The sequence below is a fragment of the Caenorhabditis remanei genome, chromosome IV, assembly GCF_010183535.1.
Source record: "Caenorhabditis remanei strain PX506 chromosome IV, whole genome shotgun sequence".
Lineage (NCBI taxonomy): Eukaryota > Metazoa > Nematoda > Chromadorea > Rhabditida > Rhabditidae > Caenorhabditis > Caenorhabditis remanei.
The window spans coordinates 19,700,625-19,725,605 of record NC_071331.1 but is presented as its reverse complement, the minus strand read 5'-3'; the positions used below and the strand labels follow the sequence as shown (position 1 = coordinate 19,725,605).

At 44.4% G+C, this 24,981-nt stretch overlaps 7 protein-coding genes across 7 annotated transcripts; 3 read left to right on the top strand and 4 right to left on the bottom strand.

Moving 5' to 3' along the window:
• Window positions 1-912: 912 nt before the first annotated feature.
• GCK72_015294 (uncharacterized protein) lies at window positions 913-1,173 on the top strand (the record flags this gene model as incomplete). The annotated part of the gene is made up of 1 exon (XM_053730756.1): window positions 913-1,173. One exon carries the CDS (start codon window positions 913-915, stop codon window positions 1,171-1,173), a length of 261 nt encoding a protein of 86 aa, XP_053585528.1.
• Window positions 1,174-2,393: 1,220 nt separating this feature from the next.
• On the bottom strand, window positions 2,394-4,884 carry GCK72_015293 (uncharacterized protein; the record flags this gene model as incomplete). Its single annotated transcript, XM_003090808.2, has 3 exons — window positions 2,394-3,234; window positions 4,636-4,763; window positions 4,810-4,884. The coding sequence occupies 3 exons, from the start codon at window positions 4,882-4,884 to the stop codon at window positions 2,394-2,396; spliced, it is 1,044 nt and encodes a 347-aa protein (XP_003090856.2).
• Window positions 4,885-5,500: 616 nt separating this feature from the next.
• On the bottom strand, window positions 5,501-8,031 carry GCK72_015292 (uncharacterized protein; the record flags this gene model as incomplete). The annotated part of the gene is made up of 5 exons (XM_053730755.1): window positions 5,501-5,931; window positions 6,261-6,343; window positions 6,477-7,328; window positions 7,769-7,911; window positions 7,957-8,031. 5 exons carry the CDS (start codon window positions 8,029-8,031, stop codon window positions 5,501-5,503), a joined length of 1,584 nt encoding a protein of 527 aa, XP_053585527.1.
• Window positions 8,032-13,121: 5,090 nt separating this feature from the next.
• On the top strand, window positions 13,122-13,784 carry GCK72_015291 (uncharacterized protein; the record flags this gene model as incomplete). Its single annotated transcript, XM_053730754.1, has 2 exons — window positions 13,122-13,160; window positions 13,317-13,784. 2 exons carry the CDS (start codon window positions 13,122-13,124, stop codon window positions 13,782-13,784), a joined length of 507 nt encoding a protein of 168 aa, XP_053585526.1.
• A 1,150-nt stretch (window positions 13,785-14,934) lies between these two features.
• Window positions 14,935-16,643, bottom strand: GCK72_015290 (uncharacterized protein; the record flags this gene model as incomplete). The annotated part of the gene is made up of 3 exons (XM_003088167.2): window positions 14,935-15,772; window positions 16,399-16,526; window positions 16,578-16,643. 3 exons carry the CDS (start codon window positions 16,641-16,643, stop codon window positions 14,935-14,937), a joined length of 1,032 nt encoding a protein of 343 aa, XP_003088215.2.
• Window positions 15,718-24,446, top strand: GCK72_015289 (uncharacterized protein; the record flags this gene model as incomplete). The annotated part of the gene is made up of 2 exons (XM_053730753.1): window positions 15,718-15,790; window positions 18,763-24,446. 2 exons carry the CDS (start codon window positions 15,718-15,720, stop codon window positions 24,444-24,446), a joined length of 5,757 nt encoding a protein of 1,918 aa, XP_053585525.1.
• GCK72_015288 (uncharacterized protein) lies at window positions 18,530-24,933 on the bottom strand (the record flags this gene model as incomplete). Its single annotated transcript, XM_053730752.1, has 2 exons — window positions 18,530-24,393; window positions 24,903-24,933. The coding sequence occupies 2 exons, from the start codon at window positions 24,931-24,933 to the stop codon at window positions 18,530-18,532; spliced, it is 5,895 nt and encodes a 1,964-aa protein (XP_053585524.1).
• Window positions 24,934-24,981: the final 48 nt, after the last annotated feature.

Genomic DNA, 24,981 nt, shown 5'->3' with positions numbered 1-24,981 from the left:
AAATCCATCTAGAAGCCATAAAATTTTAAATCGTATTCATATTCCCCGCAAAGTGTTCTATTAAATCCAATTAAAATCATCAAAAAGTAGGTGGACCATTTTGAGATATTTCGATTTTTTCAAAAATCACATAAGGGTCCCCCCGTATGAAAACATTTTTTTTCAAGTAAAATTCGAAAAAAAAATTGTTCCGAAAACAATCAGAATATTGATAACACACATAAAATGAACCAATTCCAAGTTTTTACACCTTAGAAATTGGTTTGAACAGATTTCGAATTTTTCTTCATCAAAATTGTTTCCCATTTTTTGAGGTTTTCATCAATAATTTGTACAGAAGCTATAAAATTTCAACTGATGCACTAAATACTCGCAATATTCAACATTCGATCCAATTAAAATCATCAGAAAACAAGGGGAACATTTTGAGATATTTTCATTTATTTCGAAAATCACATAAGGGTGCCCCCCATGGAAAAAATTTTTATCGAAAAAGTAATTCGACATTATTTTGATTCAAAAACGTTTGTAGTCATTGCTTCAGAACAGTTCTACTATTTCACTTTCCATATTTTCGAATTTGCATTCAAAACAAGACAATCTTTCTTTTTTTTTAAACTTGAACAAGAAACACTGCAAAAAACTAAAGTGAATGTTTCAAAGATTTTATCAAAATTGATGAATTTCGCTATAAAATCAGTACTTCCTAGACCGGATAACAGCTTAAACTCACAAAAAGTTTTGAGATCGCTCATTTATTACGGAACCACCAGAATTGTGAGAGTCATCAAGACGTAAAATCTTACAAAACGACAAATATGCCAATTGAGGAAACTGCTTTCATCAAAAAATAAATGAATTTTGTGAAACAGTATAGCTATACAGAAATTATATGAGTAAAAAATGTAAAAAATGAATTTTGTGAAAACTAGGACTGATCTTCCGGCTGTGGGCTCCTCGTGGACTGATCCTCCGGCTGTGGGCTCCTCGTGGACTGATCCTCCGGCTGTGGGCTCCTCGTGGACTGATCATCCGGCTGTGGGCTCCTCGTGGACTGATCCTTCGGCTGTGGGCTCCTCGTGGACTGATCTTCCGGCTGTGGGCTCCTCGTGGACTGATCTTCCGGCTGTGGGCTCCTCGTGGACTGATCTTCCGGCTGTGGGCTCCTCGTGAACTGGTCGTTCGGCTGTGGGCTCCTCGTGGACTGATCCTTTGGCTGTGGGCTCTTTGTGGACTGATCCTCCGGCAGTGGGCTCTTTGTGGACTGATCCTCAAGTTCTGGTGTTATCGAGGACTCCTCCTCTTCAAGCTCTGGACTGCTGGTTCTTCTGTTGCTGACAGGATGTTCACTACTGAATATCTGGCGAATGAATGACCATTACTAATCACTCTGTCACCGGATGCTCAGTACTAAACATTCTTTAACCGGATGCTCTTCGCTGAACATCCAGTCACCGAATGACCATTTTTGATCATCCAGTTACCGAACGCTCATCGCTGAACATCCTGTCTTATGTACTCCTACACATTCATATATGAATCGACAAGTTATATATATACCCACTTCTACCAATGTGTCCGACATCTCACGGGTTCCGCATGTCGCCATACTTACTGTGGGAAATGGGCTCCGCGACAATTCGCAACTACGACATTCCGCAACTGCGACATTTCGCAACTCACGTATGTTTCGCAACTGCCACACTTCGCAACTGCGACATTTCGCAACTAGCCATTTCGCAACTGCGACACTTCGCAACTACGACATTTCGCAACCACGACATTTCGCAACTATTGGGAATTTGCATATTTGGGTCAGCTAAAAATGTTGAGTGTACCAAAATGTTTGGGAACATATTTGGAAACAACTAAATAGAAGAAAAAGTTGTCAGTACCTTTTCTGACAAAACTAGGTCAAACTATTGCTAGTTCTATGGTTGCGAAACGTCGTAGTTGCGAAATGTCGCAGTTGCGAAACGTCGTAGTTGCGGAATGTCGCAGTTGCGAAATGAACAGTTGCGAAGTGTCGCAGTTGCGAAACCTACATGAGTTGCGAAATGTCGCAGTTGCGGAATGTCGCAGTTGCGAATTGTCGCGGAGCCGGGAAATGGGCGGGGCTTGTAGGCATATAGGACAAGAGGACTACAGTTTCTCAGTCTTTCAAACGCGAAAAAAGCAAAAAAGTCGTGTGCGGTCTATGGTGGACTTATTGAACCTGTTATTGTAGCCGTAGTCGTTTTTTTTTCTGTAAAATTATGTTCAAAATCTTTTTCTTTTTTTTTCTCTTCAGACGGCTGAGCTTCCGAGACCCAACACATCTTGAGTAATTTATTCATAATCGAGATAGCTTGAAACAGTAAAAAAAATTAAAAATAGTACACATATCCATCGAATCACCATTGCGACATCAATTGAATCTTCTTATTCAACTCAATCTGTGCTCTCAGCATCTTCTTCTCATCTTCATCCTCCCTTTTCTTTTTCTCCTCTTGATCCTCCAAAATCATCGCAATCTGCTCATTGGCGTACTCCAGCTCGTAAACCTTCCGGTTGTACTCAGCTTTAGAGACGGTTAAGAAATCTGCTGCCCCAATCTGCATGGGATCAATTGGAAGATCTGGAACTTTCCGTGCAGAGAATATAGCTTCCTGCTCCAATTTCTGAATTGTCTCCTTTGCCTCCTTCATTTCTTTGAGCAGTTTTGTGTTCTTCTTGACTAGACCGCTTGGTTTCTGGATTTTTCTTCTCAAATCGATCACATCCCATTGCCAATTCTCAATCTCCTTATCTTTCTGTCTCAACTTCTCATCACGATTCTCAATTTCCTGGTGGAGCTCCAACTGCTTCATGTAGTAAGAGAGTTCATCGAACTTCACTTGAATTTTTGATCTACACAGGGTGAGATTCCGCTGTCGCTCTTCACTCAACGTCTTCTTGAGCTCTTCAATCTTCCCCTTCAATTCCTTATTCTCCTGCTCCATCTCCGACATTTTAGCCCCGTCATAAGCGATGAAATTCACATTTTTTGCTTTTTCCAACAGAGCAATTGCCTCCAGGTAATAAGTCTCATTTTCCACATTCCGCATCTCAAGATTCTCAATTTTTTCTTGATTCTCACGAATCTCGTTTCGATATTCTTGTGCTTCAAATTCCAGATCGAACTTATTGTTTCTCAGTGAGTCAATTTTGTCGCGGAGAGCTTCGGCTATGTCTTCGTGGCAGTCGACGGCGGATCTGGAAGAATAGTGGGATAAGTTGTGTGGCTTTACAGAGATCCAGGTTTGAATTCACGGGAGTTGTTGTCATCTAAAGAACCAAGACCTACTTGAAGGCCAATTGTACTAAAATTGCTTGAAACAGTAAGCTTTTTTCAAACTGTACTTATTTTTAAAAAAAATTGGCTTATTAGTAAGTCATCAAAACCTCTGATAATTCAACTAATGTTCAAAAACAAGAAAATACTAGTGTTTTTTAACAGTAACCGTAAAGTCAATTTTCGCCATCGTTTTGTTTTTTCCCAACATATTAGCATTTCAAAACTACTAATTATTGAAAAATTGTGCTTGAAACATTAAACATTGGTAAATTTTTCAATTATAGCCATAGTACCGTTGTTCTCCAACATGTCTGGCTTATTAAAGTTGACTCGTTGTTCTGGTATACCGTCTATTCATATAGTAATAACCTTTAAAATTATCACATTTGAAGAATCTTGCTTGAAACAGTAAAGTTTTTGAGCAAAAATTTAGACTTCAGACTGCTGAAACAGCCAGAAATTTTGAATTTTCATGTTGTTTCAACGGCTACAAAATAACAGCCAACTAATGGCTGAAAGAATATTTCAATGACTTGAAAAAGTGATTTTTGTAACTAGGCCTTCAAATTAAAAAAAACTTATCCAATCAAAGCAGTAACAGTTTGAAAACTTAGTCGGAAAACGACTAGGTGTGTAGTTTTTAATAGAAACCGTGATTTTATCCCGGTGAATTTTTCATTCATCTACCGGAAAGCTTCACATGTTCGATGTCTACTAATGACACTTGGAACAGTAATTTTTGGTCAATGTTTTGGAAGAAAAGAATGCCACAAGTAGATTCATTGGGTTGTTTCTTGACACTGTACATATATATTATTTTCTTAACTAAAAATAGTTTTTAATTTAAAAACTTGTCATAGATACTAATAATGTGAAAAATGTTCAAATTTCAAGTTTATTGCTCGAAACAGTATATTTTTGAATTTCTGCTTTGAGGAATAATGGAAATCAAAAAATGCCTCTAGTTTTTTCAAAGCATGAATCGGGAAACAACATGCATAAGCTAATTTACGTGTTCCAGTTCAAAGATAAAAGGGGTCAAATCGTGGGTTTCAAAACTTTCAGGCTTATTCAAGCTGCTTGAAACATTAATTGCTAGTTAATACTCGCACAATAGCTCCCACTATGTGAAAAGTGCTCAAATCTTCTATAAATTTTTCTCGAAACAGTAACTTTTTAATGCGATATTTTGATGTGTTGACAACTGAATTAAGCAATGTTCTGGAACATTGATTAGTGCATTGAAATGCACATAATCTAGCTTTTTTGCTTAAAACTGTAAGTTTTTCATCACATTTTCTTTCTAAACTTAAACTCACTGCAACTTCTGCATCTGCTCTTTCTCATCTTCATCTCCATTCACTGTTCTTTTTTCGAATTGACATGACAGCTCCGTATCACTGATTTCTTGAGAGGTACCCATGCTGTCGATTTTCGGCGTCAGAATCTAAAAATAAAGTGATTTTTTTATACGGGGAAAAATGATGTTCTACATTCGAAAACTCCGAGAGGAGCTCATCTTCAGAGCTGTTGGGCGAGCGGTTGGCTCGTTCGAGTGGTTGCGACATTTCTGAAATGAACATTGAGATTTTTGGAGGAAAAAACTACTTGAAACGCCGAAAAAATGGAAAAAAAATGGACAAAATCAATAAGATTCGAATGCAACAGCGTTGCCACTGAGAAGGAAATTACGTAGTGGTCCCCCCACTGAACCACAGTGTAGGAGGAGGAGAGACGTAAAAAATTGGGGAAAAACGCGCAAAATCAATAGGATTCTAAGACAGCAACAAGATGTGTGTTGCCAAGAAGAAGAAGGGTGGTCCTCCTCTGAAAAATAGTGTAGGAAGAAGAGAGACGCAGAGAAAAGGGTCCTCACACCGTTTTCGCGCACGTTGTGTGCACGTAACGGATCGTTTTTTGTGTAATGAGGAGGAGGACGGGTCGGACTGTGCATGATGGGCAGAATATTGATTTGAGAGGCGGGATGTTGCGACGGTACTGTTTGTAGGTACACAGTGAGGGTAACAAGGGGGAAATTGCATGAATCTTATGCAAACAATTTGCAGGAAACTTCCCTGAAATCTGAAACAGTAATTTTTTTGTATTTCTTCATTAATTTAAAAGTCTTCTAGAAGAATGGGAATACAAAAAGACAAGTTTACATTTTATGCAGGAGAGAATTTTTTATAGAAGTTCAAAATCCACATTACAGTCAGTAGTAGAGCCTTCTCTTCTAGGTATTTTGCCTATCTTTCCAGTGATTTTCCCTTCATCAAATCTACGCTTGCTGGTATTCTTTACCTCCTCCGAGGCTCCCATGGACTCCTCCTCCGGCTGTGGACTCCACGTGGACTCCTTCTCCTTCGAATATGGGGTCCTCCTCCAAGTATTTGCCTTCCAGTTCTGGGCTCCTGGACTCCTCCTTCGATTCTGGGCTCCTCGTCCGGTTGTGGACTCCTCCTCGGGTTCTTGGCTCCTTGTGAACACCACCTCCGATTCTGTGCTACTCCGAGTATGGGGGTTCTCTTCTGGTTCTCGGCTACTCGTGGACTCCTCCTCGGGTACTGGGGTTTTCGAGGACTCCTCCTCTTTAAGTTCTGGTACTGCTGATCCTTCTGGTCAGGATGTTCACTACTGAATATCTGGCGAATGGATGACCATTACTGATTATCTCATCGCTGAACATCCTGTCTTGTGTACTCCTACACAATTATAATCGGCAGGATATATATATACCCACCTCAACCGATGTGTCCGACATCTCACGGGTTCCGCCAGTCGCCGCTAATACTGTGGAAAATGGGCGGGGCTTATAGGCAAATAGGACTATAGGACTCCAATTTCTCAGTTTTTCTCCATTCTAGTTTTCGAAATTTTAAGAAGCTTGCTTGTTCATTCATATCATCATCTTAAATTTGAAAACAGTCAGGATTATATCAGTTACTTGAAACAGTTTCTTTACCGTAGCTTGGAAAATTCTCATTGAAGAACTGGCATTCCAAAATCACTTGCATGTTATTCAGAGTACTTAAAACATTGAATTATTTTTAAGATTTTAAGGAGTTTCAGTCAACTAAACCTGAATACTTTATTCATAATTGAGATAACTTGAAACAGTAAAAAAAAATGGAGAAAATATAAAATATATCCATCGAATCACCACTGCGACATCAATTGAATCGTCTCATTCAACTCCTCAATCTGTGCTTTCAACATCTTCTTCTCATCATCATCCTCTCTTTTCTTTTCCCCCTCTTGATCCCCCAAAATCATCGCAATCTGCTCATTGGCGTACTCCAGCTCGTAAACCTTCCGGTTGTACTCAGCTTTAGAGACGGATAAGAAATCCTCTGTAGTCGTGGGATCAGTTTGACGCTTCTTTCCTTTCTTTCCTTTCTTAACTTTCGGCGCAGAGAATATAGCTTCCTGCTCCAATTTGTGAATTGTCTTCTTTGCCTCCTTGATTTCGTTGAGCAGTTTTGTGTTCTCCTCGACTAGACAGCTTGGTTTCTGGATTTTTCTCCTCAAATCGATCACATCCCATTGCCAATTCTCAATCTCCTTATCCTTCTGTCTCAACTTTTCATCACGATTCTCAATTTCCTGGTTGAGCTCCAACTGCTTCATGTAGTAAGACATTTCATCAAACTTTACTTGAATTTTTGATCTACACAGGGTGAGATTCCGCTTTCGCTCCTCACTCAACGTCTCCTTGAGCTCTTCAATCTTCTCCTTCAATTCCTTATTCTCCTGCTCCAACTCCGCCATTTTAGCGCCGTCATAGGCGATGAAATTCACATTTTTTGCTTTTTCCAACAGAGCAATTGCCTCCAGGTAATAAGTCTCATTTTCCACATTCCGCATCTCAAGATTTTCGATTTTTTCTTGATTCTCACGAATCTCGTTTCGATATTCTTTTGCTTCCAATTCCAGATCGAACACCTTGCTTTTCAGTGATCGGATTTTGTCGCGGAGAGCTTCGAGTATGTCTTCGTGGCAGTCGACGGCGGATCTGGAAGAATAGTGAGATGAGATATGTGGATTTACGGGGGGTCTAAACGATCGTGGTCAATAAAGATATTATCTAATCTAACTTTGTCTAAAACAACCTATCGCGCTTTTTTCCCAATTAAAAAAAGAAAACAAAAGTTTGCAGCAAAAAAAGTTCGAACTCGGAAGGAGCAAACTCAAAAACAAAGTTGTTAACCACTAGGCCAAACCTTCGCTTGATCAGAGTGAGGGGGAAGGACGTCAAGAAAGGAGGGTGTCCCGCAAAGCATGGCCTAGGGCGGGGCGGGTCGGGCTGGCATTTTGTTGCCCGGAGGGAAAGCCTAATTGAAATTACTAATTCGTTTTGAAACCTTGATTAATGTGTTGAAATGCACATAGTCTAAATTTTTGGCTTGAAACAGTAATTTTTTCGTCTCATTTTCTCTCGAAACTAGTACTCACCGCAACTTCTGCTCTTTCTCAGTTTCTTCTCCAGACACTGGAATTGGTCCAGCTATCTCTGTTCTTTTCTCAAATTGAACTGACAGCTCCGTATCGCTGATTTCTTTGGAGGTACTCATGCTGTCGATTTTCGGCGTCAGGATCTAAAAATGAAGAATTATTTTAATACCGGGTGAATGATGTCTTACATTTGAAAATTCCGAGAGGAGATCATCTTCAGAGTTGCTGGGCGAGCGGTTGGGTTGTTGGAGAGGTTCCGACATTTCTGAAATGAAAATTGAGATTTTTGGAGGGAAACATTACTTGAACCGGTGCAAAAATAGAAAAAAAATGCGCAAAATCAATAAGATTCTAATGCAGCAACAAGATGTGTGTTGCAAAGAAGAAGAAGAACGGTGGGCCCCACTGAGAAAAAGTGTAGGAAGAAGAGAGACGCAGAGAAAAGGGTCCTCACACCTTTTTCGCGCACATTGTGTGCACATAACGGACCGTTTTTTTGTTGAATGAGGAGGACGAGGGGTCGGACTGTGAATAAATGGCAGAATATTGATTTGGAAGAGGGGACGTTGTGACGGTCCTGTTTGTAGGTACACAGAGGGTTTCACAGGGGGAATATCATGAATCTTATGCAAAAAAGTTGCAGGAAACTCGGAAAAATTACATTTTTACATGGAAAACAGAGTATTTCCAAACTGGAAATTGTTTAATTTCGAATCGGGATTGTGTCTATCTGTGTGTCTAGATGTCCAAAAGAGAAATCATTTTCACCATCATCCAATTAAAACGAACACTAATAAATGTATCAACTTTTATAAATAGGATAGACAAACTATGGAACTTGAAAAATGCTTTTCTATAGTATAGTCTTGAAACAGTAAATAAAAAAATAGTCTTAAACTTTAAATTTTTTCACTGTTTCATAACTCAATACAATTGTCTAACTGTTCCAACACTTTGATCAGATGTCACTCAAAAATAGATATAATTTAATGAACAAAATAACATGTGTAATTATACATCGAAGTCTCCGCTCTTCCTCTTCTTTTTCCTGACTCCGCCCACTGCACACTAAACATAGCCAACGGCGGAACCCGCGAGATGTCGGAACACACGACATCACTACACCCTCCTCGCGACGACCCATAAACTTACCTGGCTGGGGTATTCTGTGATCATCAAGGCAGAATCCCCATGGCGAGGCCTTTCCATTGCACTTTTGGAAGGGCTGACCTGTGTGGCAGTCTCGAGTTGAGATTCGCCAACAGCTCAATTTTTGCGTAACGGGGCTGCGTACGCGCGGCCCTGGAAAGTATTTCTAGATGTTGTCGAGGAACAACTGTAGTTTTGATGGAGAATTACATTTATTTTGTGAATTCTTGTCATTCTTCCTTTTTGGTGATCACAGAAACTAGTTTAATATCATTTATAGGTGAACTCTCTTCAGGTTATTTTCTCTGTGTTCATGAAAATCACTGTTTCAAAGATTTTTAGGTGTTGAAATAGATAGAACACAGGTATTGCTAGAGCGAAATGTGGAACGCTTTATTCCGGTTTTGAAACAGTGAATTTCGAAAAAGTGGTCAACGAAAATTTGATTCTAATGCCAATCTTCAAAAGTCTGATGTGAAACAATAAACAATTCTATTTGAAAATTGTTCTATTCTACTTTTTATTACCAATTATTGAAACAGTAAAAAATCCGGTGAATTCAAGTAAAACATCGCTTTTTCCATTAAACACTCTGTGCAAAAAAAGTTATCGGCTACAAAAACAAACCAATATATTTGACATCTACATAAATTATGGCATTGATTGAACACTGATAGTGAGACTATTAGGCTCAAAACAACTCTATCGAAGCGTTGAAACAGTAATTTAACGGGGAAACTCTAGTTTTTTTTAGAACTTTATTAGAATCAATGCGCCACTAAACTAGAGGTTTTCAAAAACGTCAGTAGTATAGGTCCTGTAAGATTCGAACGAAAAGAAAAACCAATTCAGTGTTTTTTGTGTTATAAAACCTGAATACAAAAAATATTATTGAAAATAAATTCAAGTTTTTAAAGACTCATTCTTTTAAACTCTATTTGAAACAGAAATGACAACTGCAATAGTTTCATAGCAAATACGGGAATAGGCGGGAGTACCAATTCTTACTGTTTCAGGCGTATGTTAAAACATAAATTCATACTGTAGAAAACAATAACGAAATTCAATAATTGAACAAAGTAGTTTGTAGTTTTCTTACAGTTCCAATATTATACCTTTTTTTAATACAACTACAAACCCGAACAATTTTTTGGTTGGGAAGGCGCATATACGTCTCCGCTGACAATGACGTGACTTCCGAAATATCGTACTAGTGAACAGAGTGCGGGTCTCGGGGACCCGGGTCTACCCGGGTAGTTCTACCCGAACCCGGGTTTTGGGGCTCGGGTAACCCGGGTATTCGGTTCGGGTACCCGGGAAAACCCGGGTATACCCGGATCGGGTAATACCCGGGCCGGGTAACCCGGGTTACCCGGGTTTTACCCGGGTATTACCCGGGTATTACCCGGGTCGGGTACCCGGGTATCTAGGTATCCAAAGTTGATTGTTTTGCTTATTTTTCAACATTTTGTTCAATTCTAAAGCATAACAACTTGTTTCTCCGCTTTTACTCCGCCAGCAGGGAGAAGAAAATGATGTTTTTTTCTGGATTTTTTTTGCTCGTGATTTTTTCTTTAGTTCAAGTTTTTTTACTCAAAAACCATCAAGTTTCTGTTGTTTAAATGTTTTTGCAATCAATTCTGTACTTTAGTAAAAAATTCGAAACTTTCGAAAAATACCAAAAATTATCAAAAAATTTTTTTTTAAAATTAATTTTTTTTAAATTTTGTACTGAAAACACAACCCAGGAGAACTCCTGAACCACATTCTTGCAAAAGAAAGCAAAATCTGTTCTAACATTTTACAAAACTGCTACCTGATAAAAACTGCATTACCCGACCCGGGTCGGGTATCGCCCGGGTAACCCGGGTTTACCCGGGTCGGGTTTTGTCCTACCCGGGTAATACCCGACCCGGGTCGGGTACCGGCGGGTTACCCGGATCCCCGAAAAACCCGGGTACCCGGGTTTTTGTCAAACCCGGATCCCCGGGTATTACCCGGGTTTTTGAGCCCGGGGTATCAAATGCTAGTAACATTACTACTATTGGAAGACAACCATTTTAAGAATTGGCATTGACACAGTATCAAAATTTCATAAAACAATGAAAATATTTCTGGAAACGGAGACTTCATGCATCACTGTGGAATTTTAATACAGTCTAAAAAAATTATATGGATATTAAATTGATTGTTAAAGTAAACTTTTTCAATAGATTTTGAAATAGTAAGAATGTGTTTAATAACACAAATAAAATCACCATGAAACAGTAAAAAATAAGTGAATTTTGAAAAATGAGAGTATCCTTTGATATGGTGTACTAGATATCTGAAATGCGCAGTAGACTCGAATTAAACTAACACAGGTTGTTATCCTCAAACGAACTGAAAATTCACCAATGCCAATCTACAAAAGTCTGATGTGAAACAGTATACTACTCTACAAAAAATCGCAGAATCGTTTCATTCTACTTTATATTATGAAAATTAAATATTGAAACAGTAAAAAATCTGGTGAAAGAAAGCTATACTTTCTGAGTTGCTGTTGACTCGTTGGGGAGGTTGCGACATTTCTGAAATGAAAATTGAGGTTTTAAGGGGGAAAAGTTACTTGAAACAGAGAAAAAATGCGCAAAATCAATAGGATTCTTATGCATCGACAAAAAGTGGTTGTCCTTCCCGCCAAGTGAGAAATAGTGTGGGAGGAGGAGAGACGCAGATAAAAGGGTCCTCACACCTTTTTCGCGCACACAGTGTGCACGTAACGGACCGTTTTTGTGTAATGAGGAGGACGAGGAGTTGTACTGTGCACAATTGGCAGAATATTGATTTGGCAGGTGGCATGTTGTGACGGTTCTGTGTATGTACACAGAGAGGGTCGCAGGAAGAAAATTGCACGAATCTCATGCAAAAAAGTTGCAAGAAACTCGGAAAAATCACATTTGTACATGGAAAATAGAGTATTTCCAAACTGGAAATTGTTCAATTTTGAATCGGGATTGTGTCTATCTGTGTGTCTAGATGTCCAGATGTCCAAAACAGACAATTTTCACCATTAAAACGAACAATGAACTAAAAAACATGACAACTGTTTCTAAAGGCTTTAAAAACTATGCTATTTGATATATGCGTTTTTATAGTAAAGTATTGAAACAGTAAATAAAAATAATCTTCAACTTTACATTTTTTTCACTGTTTCACAACTCAATACAATTGTCTAACTGTTTCAACATTTTGATTTTGATGACTTGTGTAATTATACATCGAAGCGCATATTCGTTTTGATATTTTCAATTTTTACAAGTACAGCAATAATTGATTTAAAGTTCCTAGGTTAGCCTTGAAACAGTAAAAAAAATTCACAGTTTCAAAATTTCATGAATGTGAGATCACTAAATTGTTCAATTCATTCCTGATGCCTTAGTAGTGTCCATAGTCAGGTCCTTTCTCTCTTCCAAACGCCACTCTTCCTCTTATTTTCCTGACTCCGCCCACTGCACACTAAACATAGCCAACGGCGGAACCCGCGAGATGTCGGAACACACGACATCACTACACCCTCCTCGCGACGACCCATAAACTTACCTGGCTGGGGGTATTCTGTGATCATCAAGGCAGAATCCCCATGGCGAGGCCTTTCCATTGCACTTTTGGAAGGGCTGACCTGTGTGGCAGTCTCGAGTTGAGATTCGCCAACAGCTCAATTTTTGCGTAACGGGGCTGCGTACGCGCGGCCCTGGAAAGTATTTCTAGATGTTGTCGAGGAACAACTGTAGTTTTGATGGAGAATTACATTTATTTTGTGAATTCTTGTCATTCTTCCTTTTTGGTGATCACAGAAACTAGTTTAATATCATTTATAGGTGAACTCTCTTCATGTTATTTTCTGATTTCTTTATCGTTTTTTACTGTTTCAGAAATTATTATTGAGAATTTCGAGTTCAGAAATCAACAATATATGAAGATGTATTTTTGATAGAGATTTACATTTATTTTGTGAATTCTATTAGCTGTCCACTTTTCTTACAACTGCGCCCCACCGCAAACGAGAGAGTATCGGCGAGAGACGCAGAGTTTTTCCCCCTTGGTACTCCCATTCACAAATAATGAAAGATCATCACCAGTGTATTTAAAATAAGATTATAAATGTATGCTACTTGAAACAGTAAAAATCCGTTAAATTTCATCGAAATCAGACAAATCTGATATGAATTACAACCCAGTGCTTGATATTAGAACAAATCTAGTTAGTAACAGTAATTTTTCATTTCTTGGTTGAACAATACCACCTTTGATACTAATGTGTTGAAAAGAATCAAATGTGGAATAATTTTCTTGAAACAGTAACTTTTTTGCGCTAAAACCATTTAAAATAGCTGAATAGCTCTTAATAGCTGAATAGCTCTTTCAAAAGTTCCAATGCTCTATATCGGGCGCCCAACGCGCTCCTCGTGTATTCCTCCGATTCACGGCTCCTGATCCTCCGGTAGTGGGCTCTTCGTGGACTGATCCTCCGGCTGTGGCCTCCTCGTGGACGGATCCTCCGGCTGTGGCCTCCTCGTGGACTGATCCTCCGGCTGTGGCCTCCTCGTGGACTGATCCTCCGGCTGTGGCCTCCTCGTGGACTGATCCTCCGGCTGTGGCCTCCTCGTGGACTGATCTTCCGGCTGTGGCCTCCTCGTGGACTGATCCTCCGGCTGTGGCCTCCTCGTGGACTGATCCTCCGGCTGTGGCCTCCTCGTGGACTGATCCTCCGGCTGTGGCCTCCTCGTGGACTGATCTTCCGGCTGTGGCCTCCTCGTGGACTGATCCTTCGGTTCTGGGGTTATCGAGGACTCCTCCTCTTCAAGTTCTGGACTGTGGGGGCTGACAGGATGTTCACTACCGAATTTCTGGCGATTGAATGACCATTACTAATCACTCTGTCACCGGATGCTCAGTACTGAACATTCTATAACCGGATGCTCATCGCTGAACATCCAGTCACCGAATGACCATTTTTACCATTTTTGATCATCCAGTCACCAAATGTTCATCGCTGAACATCCTGTCCTGTGTACTCTTACACATTCATATATGAATCGACAAGTTATATATACCCACCAGAGCTGTGCGGAATTCCTTCCTTCGACTTCCTTCTTCCTTCTTCCGGGCTTTTTTCACTTTTTTATTCCTTCTTCCTTCTTCCCTTTTGAAAAATTTACTTCCTTCTTCCTTCTTCCCTCTTCCTTTTCAAACATTTTACTTCCTTCTTCCTTGTTCCTTCTTTTGTTGAAAAGTTTACTAAAATTTTGTAATTTTCGACGGCGGAATTTTGGTGGTTTTTGACGGAATTTTATAGGAAACAACATCAAAATTCGTTTTCAGAGATGACTAGAAAAAAGTTTCCTCAAATCTGTCATTTTCAAAATTAACTTCCGATTTCCCGGTTCGGAACCCAACTTCTTTCTTCCTTCCTTCTTCCTTCCTTCTTCCTTCCTTCTTCCTTCTTCCGGGCTTTTTTCACTTTTTTCTTCCTTCTTCCTTCTTCCCTTTTGAAAAAGTTATTTCCTTCTTCCTTCTTCCTTCTTCCTTTTTGAAAATTTCACTTCCTTCTTCCTTCTTCCTTCTTCCTTTTCAAAAAATTTTACTTCCGCACAGCTCTGATACCCACCTCTACCAATGTGTCCGACATCTCACGGGTTCCGCCAGTCGCCATATCTACTGTGGGAAATGGGCGGGGCTTGTAGTCATATAGGACAAAAGTACTCCAATTTCAGTCTTTCAAATGCGAAAAAAGCAAAAAAGTCCTGTTCAATGTCAGATACATAGTCTATATTTCAGAAGTATTTTTTCCTCAAAATGTGAAGGAGTCAATTTGATGACTGTTTATTAATAAATAAAGGGGAAACTGTCAAAGAAAAACTGCAAAAAGGAGAAGTGGAATTTCAACCGATGTAATACTTCCAGGTACTTTATTCATATTTGAGATAGCTTGAAACAGTAAAAAAAGTTGAAAAATAATACAAAATTGCATCGAATCACCACTGCGACATCAACCGAATCGTCTCATTCAACTCCTCAATCTGCTCTCTCAACATCTTCTTCTCATCGTCATCCTCCCTTTTCTTTTTGTCCTCTTGATCCCCCAAAATCATCGCAATCTGCTCATTGGCGTACTCCAACTCGTAAACCTTCCGGTTGTACTCAGCTTTAGAGACGGAAGAAGAATCTTCTGTAGCTGTGGCTTCAGTTGGAAAATCTGGAACTTTCTGTGCAGAGAGTATAGCTTCCTGCTCCAATTTCTGAATAGTCTTCTTCGCTTCCTCGATTTCTTCTACCAGTTGAGTGTTCTGCTTGACAAGACTGCTTGGTTTCTGGATTTTCCGCTTCAAATCAATCACATCAAGTTGCCAATTCTCAATCTCCTTTTCCTTCTGTCTCAACTTTTCATCACGATTCTCAATTTCCTGGTAGAGCTCTAACTGCTTCGTGTAGTAAGAGAGTTCATCGAACTTCACTTGAATTTTTGATCTACACACTGTGAGATTCCGTCTTCTCTCCTCACTCAACTCCTCCTTGAGTTCTTGAATCTTTCCCTTCAATTCCTTATTCTCCTGCTCCAACTCCTTCATTTTAGCGCCGTCATAAGCGATGAACTCCACATTTTTTGCCTTTTCCAACTCTTCAATTGCTTCCAGATAATAAGTTTCATTTTCCACATTCCAAATCTCAAGATTCTCGAATTTTTCTTGATTCTCACGAATCTCGTTTCGATATTCTTGTGCTTCATATTCGAGATCAAACACTCTGCTTTTCAGTGAATGGATTTTGTCGCGGAGGGCTTCGAATATGTCTTGGTGGCAGTTGATGGCGGATCTGGAAGAATAGAGTTGTGTGAGTTGGGTAAATTTACGGAGGTACTGGTGTAGATTTACGGGAGTTTTGATGTAGATTTACGGGAGCACTGTCGTTCGAAGAAACAGTTGGTAGTTTAAAAAATGTATGTATGTGAAAAATGTGATGTGTGAATACTGTGAAAAATGCTCAAATTCCAAGTTTATTGTGTGAAACAATATATTTTCGAATTTTTGGTCTGAGGAAAAACGCTGAAAAGGTAAAAACTGAAATAAAAAACTTCCTCAAGTGTTATCGAATTATGAAACGGGAAAAAACTTTAATAAGCTAATTCACACGTTCCAGTCCCTCGAAAAATAGGCAACATCGTGGTTTTCCAAACTTTCAGGCTTATTCAAGCTGCTTGAAACAGTAATTGCTTGGTTAGCTATTGGTTTAAAACATCAAACAATAAGTAGAAAAATTCTTGAACCTTTCATAAAATTTTCTTGAAACAGTAAGTTCTTAATATGAAATTTCGAAGTTCAGACTACTGAAATATCGAATAGTTTTGAAAGCTTGATTAGTGTGCCGAAATGCGCATAGTCTAGAATTTTGTTTGAAACAATAGCTTTTTCATCACATTTTCTCTCGAAACTAATACTCACCGCAACTTCTGCATCTGCTCGTTCTCACCCTCTTCTCCAGTCACTGTACTCTTCTCAAATTGACCTGATTGCTCCGTATCACTGTTTTCTTGGGATTCACATATGCTGGCGATTGTCGGCGTCAGGATCTAAAAATGAAGAGTTATTTTTTAATTTAATACGGGAAAAATGATTCTTACATTTGAAAATTCCGAGAGCAGCTCATCTTCAGAGATGCTATTGGCTCGTTGGAGAGGTAGCGACATTTCTGAAATGAAAATTGAGGTTTTAAGGGGGAAAAGTTACTTGAAATAGTGAAAAAGATGGTAAGAAATGCGCAAAATCAATAGGATTCTTATGCAACAACAAGAAGTGTGTTGCCAAGAAAAAGAAGGGTGGCCCCCCCAAGTGAGAAATAGTGTGGGAGGAGGAGAGACGCAGAGAAAAGGGTCCCCACACCTTTTTCGCGCGCATTCTGTGCACACAACGGACCGTTTTTTGTGTAATGAGGAGGAGGAGGGGACAGACTGTGCACAATTGGCAGAATATTGATTTGGAAGAGGGGATGTTGTGACGGTCCTGTTTGTAGGTACACAGAATGTGTCACAGGGGGAAATTCCATGAATCTCATGCAAAAAAGTTGCAAGAAACTCGGAAAAATTACATTTTTACATGGAAAACAGAGTACTTTCAAACTGGAAATTGTTTAGTTTCGAAAGTCTATCTGTGTGTCTAGATGTCCAGATGTCCAAAAGAAAAATCATTTTCACCATTATCGAATTAATACGAACATTGAACTAATAAATGTATTAACTTTTAAAAGTAGCAAGGACGAACTGTGGAACTTGAAATATGCTTTTCTATAGTATAGTGTGAATTCTGAACAGTAAATAAAAAAATAGTTTTGAAGTTTTGAATTTTTCTCACTATTTCACAACTTGATGAACAATTGCAAAAGCGATGATTTCTGTTTCATCCGTTTCGTGCAATAACTGGTGTAATTATACATTGAAGCGCATTCTCGATTTGATGTTTTCTATTTTACAACTACAGCAATAATTGATTTAAAGTTCCAAGGTTTAGCCTTGAAACAGTAAAAAAAAGCACAATTTCAAAGTGTTCATGAATGTGAGAACACTGAATTGTTAAACTCATTCCTGATGCCATAGTAGTGTCCATAGTCAGGTCCTTTCTCTCTTCCAAACGCCTCTCTTCCTCTTCTTTTTCCTGACTCCGCCCACTGCACACTAAACACGGCAAGCGGCGGAACCCGTGAGATGTCGGAACACACGACAGCACTACACCCTCCTCGCGACGACTCATAAACTTACCTGGCTGGGGGTATTCTGTGATCATCAAGGCAGAATCCCCATGGCGAGGCCTTTCCATTGCACTTTTGGAAGGGCTGACCTGTGTGGCAGTCTCGAGTTGAGATTCGCCAACAGCTCAATTTTTGCGTAACGGGGCTGCGTACGCGCGGCCCTGGAAAGTATTTCTAGATGTTGTCGAGGAACAACTGTAGTTTTGATGGAGATATACATTTATTTTGTGAATTCTTGTCATTCCTCATTTTTGGTGATCGCAGAAACTAGTAGAATATCATTTTTAGGTCAACACTCTTCATGTTATTTTCTGATTTCTTTATCGTTTTTTACTGTTTCAGAAATTATTATTGAGAATTTCGAGTTCAGAAATCAACAATATATGAAGATGTATTTTTGATAGAGATTTACATTTATTTTGTGAATTCTATTAGCTGTCCACTTTTCTTACAACTGCGCCCCACCGCAAACGAGAGAGTATCGGCGAGAGACGCAGAGTTTTTCCCCCTTGGTACTCCCATTCACAAATAATGAAAGATCATCACCAGTGTATTTAAAATAAGATTATAAATGTATGCTACTTGAAACAGTAAAATCCGTTAAATTTCATCGAAATCAGACAAATCTGATATGAATTACAACCCAGTGCTTGATATTAGAACAAATCTAGTTAGTAACAGTAAATTTTCATTTCTTGGTTGAACAATACCACCTTTGATACTAATGTGTTGAAAAGAATCAAATGTGGAATAATTTTCTTGAAACAGTAACTTTTTTGCGCTAAAACCATATAAAATAGCTGAATAGCTCTTAATAGCTGAATAGCTCTTTCAAAAGTTCCAATGCTCTATATCGGGCGCCCAACGCGCTCCTCGTGTATTCCTCCGATTCACGGCTCCTGATCCTCCGGTAGTGGGCTCTTCGTGAACTGATCCTCCGGCTGCGGGCTCTTCGTGGACTGATCCTCCGGTAGTGGGCTCTTCGTGAACTGATCCTCCGGCTGCGGGCTCTTCGTGGACTGATCCTCCGGCTGTGGCCTCCTCGTGGACTGATCCTCCGGTAGTGGGCTCCTCGTGGACTGATCCTCCGGCTGTGGCCTCCTCGTGGACTGATCCTCCGGCTGTGGGCTCCTCGTGGACGGATCCTCCGGCTGTGGCCTCCTCGTGGACTGATCCTCCGGCTGTGGCCTCCTCGTGGACTGATCCTCCGGTAGTGGGCTCCTCGTGGACTGATCCTCCGGCTGTGGCCTCCTCGTGGACTGATCCTCCGGTAGTGGGCTCCTCGTGGACTGATCCTCCGGCTGTGGGCTCCTCGTGGACTGATCCTCCGGCAGTGGGCTCCTCGTGGACTGATCCTTCGGATGTGTTCTCCTCGTGGACTGATCTTCCGGCTGTGGTCTCCTCGTGGACTGATCCTCCGGTAGTGGGCTCCTCGTGGACTGATCCTCCGGCTGTGGTCTCCTCGTGGACTGATCCTCCGGCTGTGGTCTCCTCGTGGACTGATCCTTCGGCTGTGGGCTCCTCGTGGACTGATCCTTCGGCTGTGGGCTCCTCGTGGACTGATCCTTCGGCTGTGGGCTCCTCGTGGACTGATCCTTCGGCTGTGGTCTCCTCGTGGACTGATCCTCCGGCAGTGGGCTCCTCTTGGACTGATCCTCCGGCTGTGGGCTCCTCGTGGACTGATCCTTCGGCTGTGGTCTCCTCGTGGACTGATCCTTCGGCTGTGGTCTCCTCGTGGACTGATCCTTCGGCTGTGGGCTCCTCGTGGACTGATCCTTCGGCTGTGTTCTCCTCGTGGACTGATCTTCCGGCTGTGGTCTCCTCGTGGACTGATCCTTCGGCTGTGGGCTCCTCGTGGACTGATCCTCCGGCAGTGGGCTCCTCGTGGACTGATCCTTCGGATGTGTTCTCCTCGTGGACTGATCTTCCGGCTGTGGTCTCCTCGTGGACTGATCCTTCGGCTGTGGTCTCCTCGTGGACGGATCCTCCGGCTGTGGCCTCCTCGTGGACTGATCCTCCGGTAGTGGGCTCCTCGTGGACGGATCCTCCGGCTGTGGCCTCCTCGTGGACTGATCCTTCGGTAGTGGGCTCCTCGTGGACTGATCCTCCGGCTGTGGGCTCCTCGTGGACTGATCCTTCGGCTGTGGTGTCCTCGTGGACTGATCCTTCGGCTGTGGTCTCCTCGTGGACGGATCCTCCGGCTGTGGCCTCCTCGTGGACTGATCCTCCGGTAGTGGGCTCCTCGTGGACTGATCCTCCGGCTGTGGGCTCCTCGTGGACTGATCCTTCGGCTGTGGTGTCCTCGTGGACTGATCCTTCGGCTGTGGTCTCCTCGTGGACTGATCCTTCGGCTGTGAGCTCCTCGTGGACTGATCCTTCGGCTGTGTTCTCCTCGTGGACTGATCCTTCGGCTGTGTTCTCCTCGTGGACTGATCCTTCGGCTGTGGTCTCCTCGTGGACTGATCCTTCGGCTGTGGTCTCCTCGTGGACTGATCCTTCGGCTGTGGTCTCCTCGTGGACTGATCCTCCGGCAGTGGGCTCCTCTTGGACTGATCCTCCGGCAGTGGGCTCCTCTTGGACTGATCCTTCGGCTGTGGTCTCCTCGTGGACTGATCCTTCGGCTGTGGTCTCCTCGTGGACTGATCCTTCGGCTGTGGTCTCCTCGTGGACTGATCCTTCGGCTGTGAGCTCCTCGTGGACTGATCCTTCGGCTGTGTTCTCCTCGTGGACTGATCCTTCGGCTGTGTTCTCCTCGTGGACTGATCCTTCGGCTGTGTTCTCCTCGTGGACTGATCCTTCGGCTGTGGTCTCCTCGTGGACTGATCCTTCGGCTGTGGTCTCCTCGTGGACTGATCCTTCGGCTGTGGTCTCCTCGTGGACTGATCCTCCGGCAGTGGGCTCCTCTTGGACTGATCCTCCGGCAGTGGTCTCCTCGTGGACTGATCCTTCGGCTGTGGTCTCCTCGTGGACTGATCCTTCGGCTGTGGTCTCCTCGTGGACTGATCCTTCGGCTGTGGTCTCCTCGTGGACTGATCCTTCGGCTGTGAGCTCCTCGTGGACTGATCCTTCGGCTGTGTTCTCCTCGTGGACTGATCCTTCGGCTGTGTTCTCCTCGTGGACTGATCCTTCGGCTGTGGTCTCCTCGTGGACTGATCCTTCGGCTGTGTTCTCCTCGTGGACTGATCCTTCGGCTGTGGTCTCCTCGTGGACTGATCCTTCGGCTGTGTTCTCCTCGTGGACTGATCCTTCGGCTGTGGTCTCCTCGTGGACTGATCCTTCGGCTGTGGTCTCCTCGTGGACTGATCCTTCGGCTGTGGTCTCCTCGTGGACTGATCCTTCGGCTGTGGTCTCCTCGTGGACTGATCCTTCGGCTGTGGTCTCCTCGTGGACTGATCCTTCGGCTGTGGTCTCCTCGTGGACTGATCCTTCGGCTGTGGTTTCCTCGTGGACGGATCCTCCGGCTGTGGCCTCCTCGTGGACTGATCCTCCGGCTGTGGCCTCCTCGTGGACGGATCCTCCGGCTGTGGCCTCCTCGTGGACTGATCCTCCGGCAGTGGGCTCCTCTTGGACTGATCCTCCGGCAGTGGGCTCCTCTTGGACTGATCCTTCGGCTGTGTTCTCCTCGTGGACTGATCCTCCGGCAGTGGGCTCCTCTTGGACTGATCCTCCGGCAGTGGGCTCCTCTTGGACTGATCCTTCGGCTGTGTTCTCCTCGTGGACTGATCCTTCGGCTGTGGTCTCCTCGTGGACTGATCCTCCGGCAGTGGGCTCCTCTTGGACTGATCCTCCGGCAGTGGGCTCCTCTTGGACTGATCCTTCGGCTGTGTTCTCCTCGTGGACTGATCCTTCGGCTGTGGTCTCCTCGTGGACTGATCCTTCGGCTGTGGGCTCCTCGTGGACTGATCCTCCGGCAGTGGGCTCCTCGTGGACTGATCCTACGGCAGTGGGCTCCTCTTGGACTGATCCTTCGGCTGTGTTCTCCTCGTGGACTGATCTTCCGGCTGTGGTCTCCTCGTGGACTGATCCTTCGGCTGTGGGCGCCTCGTGGACTGATCCTTCGGCTGTGGGCTCCTCGTGGACTGATCCTCCGGCAGTGGGCTCCTCTTGGACTGATCCTTCGGCTGTGGGCTCCTCTTGGACTGATCCTCCGGCAGTGGGCTCCTCGTGGACTGATCCTTCGGCTGTGGGCTCCTCGTGGACTGATCCTCCGGCAGTGGGCTCCTCGTGGACTGATCCTCCGGCAGTGGGCTCCTCTTGGACTGATCCTTCGGCTGTGTTCTCCTCGTGGACTGATCTTCCGGCTGTGGTCTCCTCGTGGACTGATCCTCCGGCAGTGGGCTCCTCTTGGACTGATCCTTCGGCTGTGGGCTCCTCTTGGACTGATCCTTCGGCTGTGGGCTCCTCTTGGACTGATCCTTCGGCTGTGGGCTCCTCTTGGACTGATCCTCCGGCAGTGGGCTCCTCTTGGACTGATCCTTCGGCTGTGGGCTCCTCGTGGACTGATCCTTCGGCTGTGGGCTCCTCGTGGACTGATCCTTCGGCTGTGTTCTCCTCGTGGACTGATCCTTCGGCTGTGGTCTCCTCGTGGACGGATCCTCCGGCTGTGGCCTCCTCGTGGACTGATCCTCCGGCTGTGGCCTCCTCGTGGACGGATCCTCCGGCTGTGGCCTCCTCGTGGACTGATCCTCCGGCTGTGGTGTCCTCGTGGACTGATCCTTCGGCTGTGGTCTCCTCGTGGACTGATCCTCCGGCAGTGGGCTCCTCTTGGACTGATCCTTCGGCAGTGGGCTCCTCTTGGACTGATCCTCCGGCAGTCCGCTCCTCTTGGACTGATCCTTCGGCTGTGTTCTCCTCGTGGACTGATCCTTCGGCTGTGGTCTCCTCGTGGACTGATCCTTCGGCTGTGGGCTCCTCGTGGACTGATCCTCCGGCAGTGGGCTCCTCGTGGACTGATCCTCCGGCAGTGGGCTCCTCTTGGACTGATCCTTCGGCTGTGTTCTCCTCGTGGACTGATCTTCCGGCTGTGGTCTCCTCGTGGACTGATCCTTCGGCTGTGGGCGCCTCGTGGACTGATCCTTCGGCTGTGGGCTCCTCGTGGACTGATCCTCCGGCAGTGGGCTCCTCTTGGACTGATCCTTCGGCTGTGGGCTCCTCTTGGACTGATCCTCCGGCAGTGGGCTCCTCTTGGACTGATCCTTCGGCTGTGGGCTCCTCTTGGACTGATCCTCCGGCAGTGGGCTCCTCTTGGACTGATCCTTCGGCTGTGGGCTCCTCGTGGACTGATCCTTCGGCTGTGGGCTCCTCGTGGACTGATCCTCCGGCAGTGGGCTCCTCTTGGACTGATCCTTCGGCTGTGGGCTCCTCTTGGACTGATCCTTCGGCTGTGGGCTCCTCTTGGACTGATCCTTCGGCTGTGGGCTCCTCTTGGACTGATCCTCCGGCAGTGGGCTCCTCTTGGACTGATCCTTCGGCTGTGGGCTCCTCGTGGACTGATCCTTCGGCTGTGGGCTCCTCGTGGACTGATCCTTCGGCTGTGTTCTCCTCGTGGACTGATCCTTCGGCTGTGGGCTCCTCGTGGACTGATCCTCCGGCAGTGGGCTCCTCTTGGACTGATCCTCCGGCAGTGGGCTCCTCTTGGACTGATCCTTCGGCTGTGGTCTCCTCGTGGACTGATCCTTCGGCTGTGGGCTCCTCGTGGACTGATCCTTCGGCAGTGGGCTCCTCTTGGACTGATCCTTCGGCAGTGGGCTCCTCTTGGACTGATCCTTCGGCTGTGGGCTCCTCTTGGACTGATCCTCCGGCAGTGGGCTCCTCTTGGACTGATCCTTCGGCTGTGGTCTCCTCGTGGACTGATCCTTCGGCTGTGGGCTCCTCTTGGACTGATCCTCCGGCAGTGGGCTCCTCTTGGACTGATCCTTCGGCTGTGGTCTCCTCGTGGACTGATCCTTCGGCTGTGGGCTCCTCGTGGACTGATCCTTCGGCTGTGGGCTCCTCTTGGACTGATCCTTCGGCTGTGGTCTCCTCGTGGACTGATCCTTCGGCTGTGGGCTCCTCTTGGACTGATCCTTCGGCTGTGGGCTCCTCTTGGACTGATCCTCCGGCAGTGGGCTCCTCTTGGACTGATCCTTCGGCTGTGGGCTCCTCGTGGACTGATCCTTCGGCTGTGGGCTCCTCGTGGACTGATCCTTCGGCTGTGTTCTCCTCGTGGACTGATCCTTCGGCTGTGGGCTCCTCGTGGACTGATCCTCCGGCAGTGGGCTCCTCTTGGACTGATCCTCCGGCAGTGGGCTCCTCTTGGACTGATCCTTCGGCTGTGGTCTCCTCGTGGACTGATCCTTCGGCTGTGGGCTCCTCGTGGACTGATCCTTCGGCAGTGGGCTCCTCTTGGACTGATCCTTCGGCTGTGGTCTCCTCGTGGACTGATCCTTCGGCTGTGGGCTCCTCTTGGACTGATCCTCCGGCAGTGGGCTCCTCTTGGACTGATCCTTCGGCTGTGGTCTCCTCGTGGACTGATCCTTCGGCTGTGGGCTCCTCTTGGACTGATCCTTCGGCTGTGGTCTCCTCGTGGACTGATCCTTCGGCTGTGGGCTCCTCTTGGACTGATCCTCCGGCAGTGGGCTCCTCTTGGACTGATCCTTCGGCTGTGGGCTCCTCTTGGACTGATCCTCCGGCAGTGGGCTCCTCTTGGACTGATCCTCAATTTCTGGGGTTATCGAGGACTCCTCCTCTTCAAGTTCTGGACTGCTGATCCTTCTGGATGCTCAGTACTGAACATTCTATAACCTGATGCTCGTCATTGAACATCCAGTCATCGGATGACCATTTTTGATCATCCAGTCACCAAATGTTCATCGCTGAACATCCTGTCTTGTGTACTCTTACACATTCATATATGAATCGACAAGTTATATATATACCCACTTCTACCAATGTGTCCGACATCTTACGGGTTCCGCCAGTCGCCATATTTACTGTGGGAAATAGGCGGGGCTTGTAGGCGTATAGGAAAAGAGGACTCCAATTTCTCAGTCTTTCAAAGGCGAAAAAACAAAAAGCCCTGTTCAATGTCAGATACATAGTCTATAATTCAGAAGGTTTTTTCCTCGAAATGTGAAGGATTCAATAGCTTTCATGACTGTTTATTAATAAATAAAGGGGAAACTGTGAAAGAAAAACTGCAAAAAAGGAGAAGTGGAGTTTCAACCGATGTAATACTTGCTGAGTACTTTATTCATGATTGAGATAGTTTGGAACAGTAAAAAAAGTTGAAAAATAATAAAAAT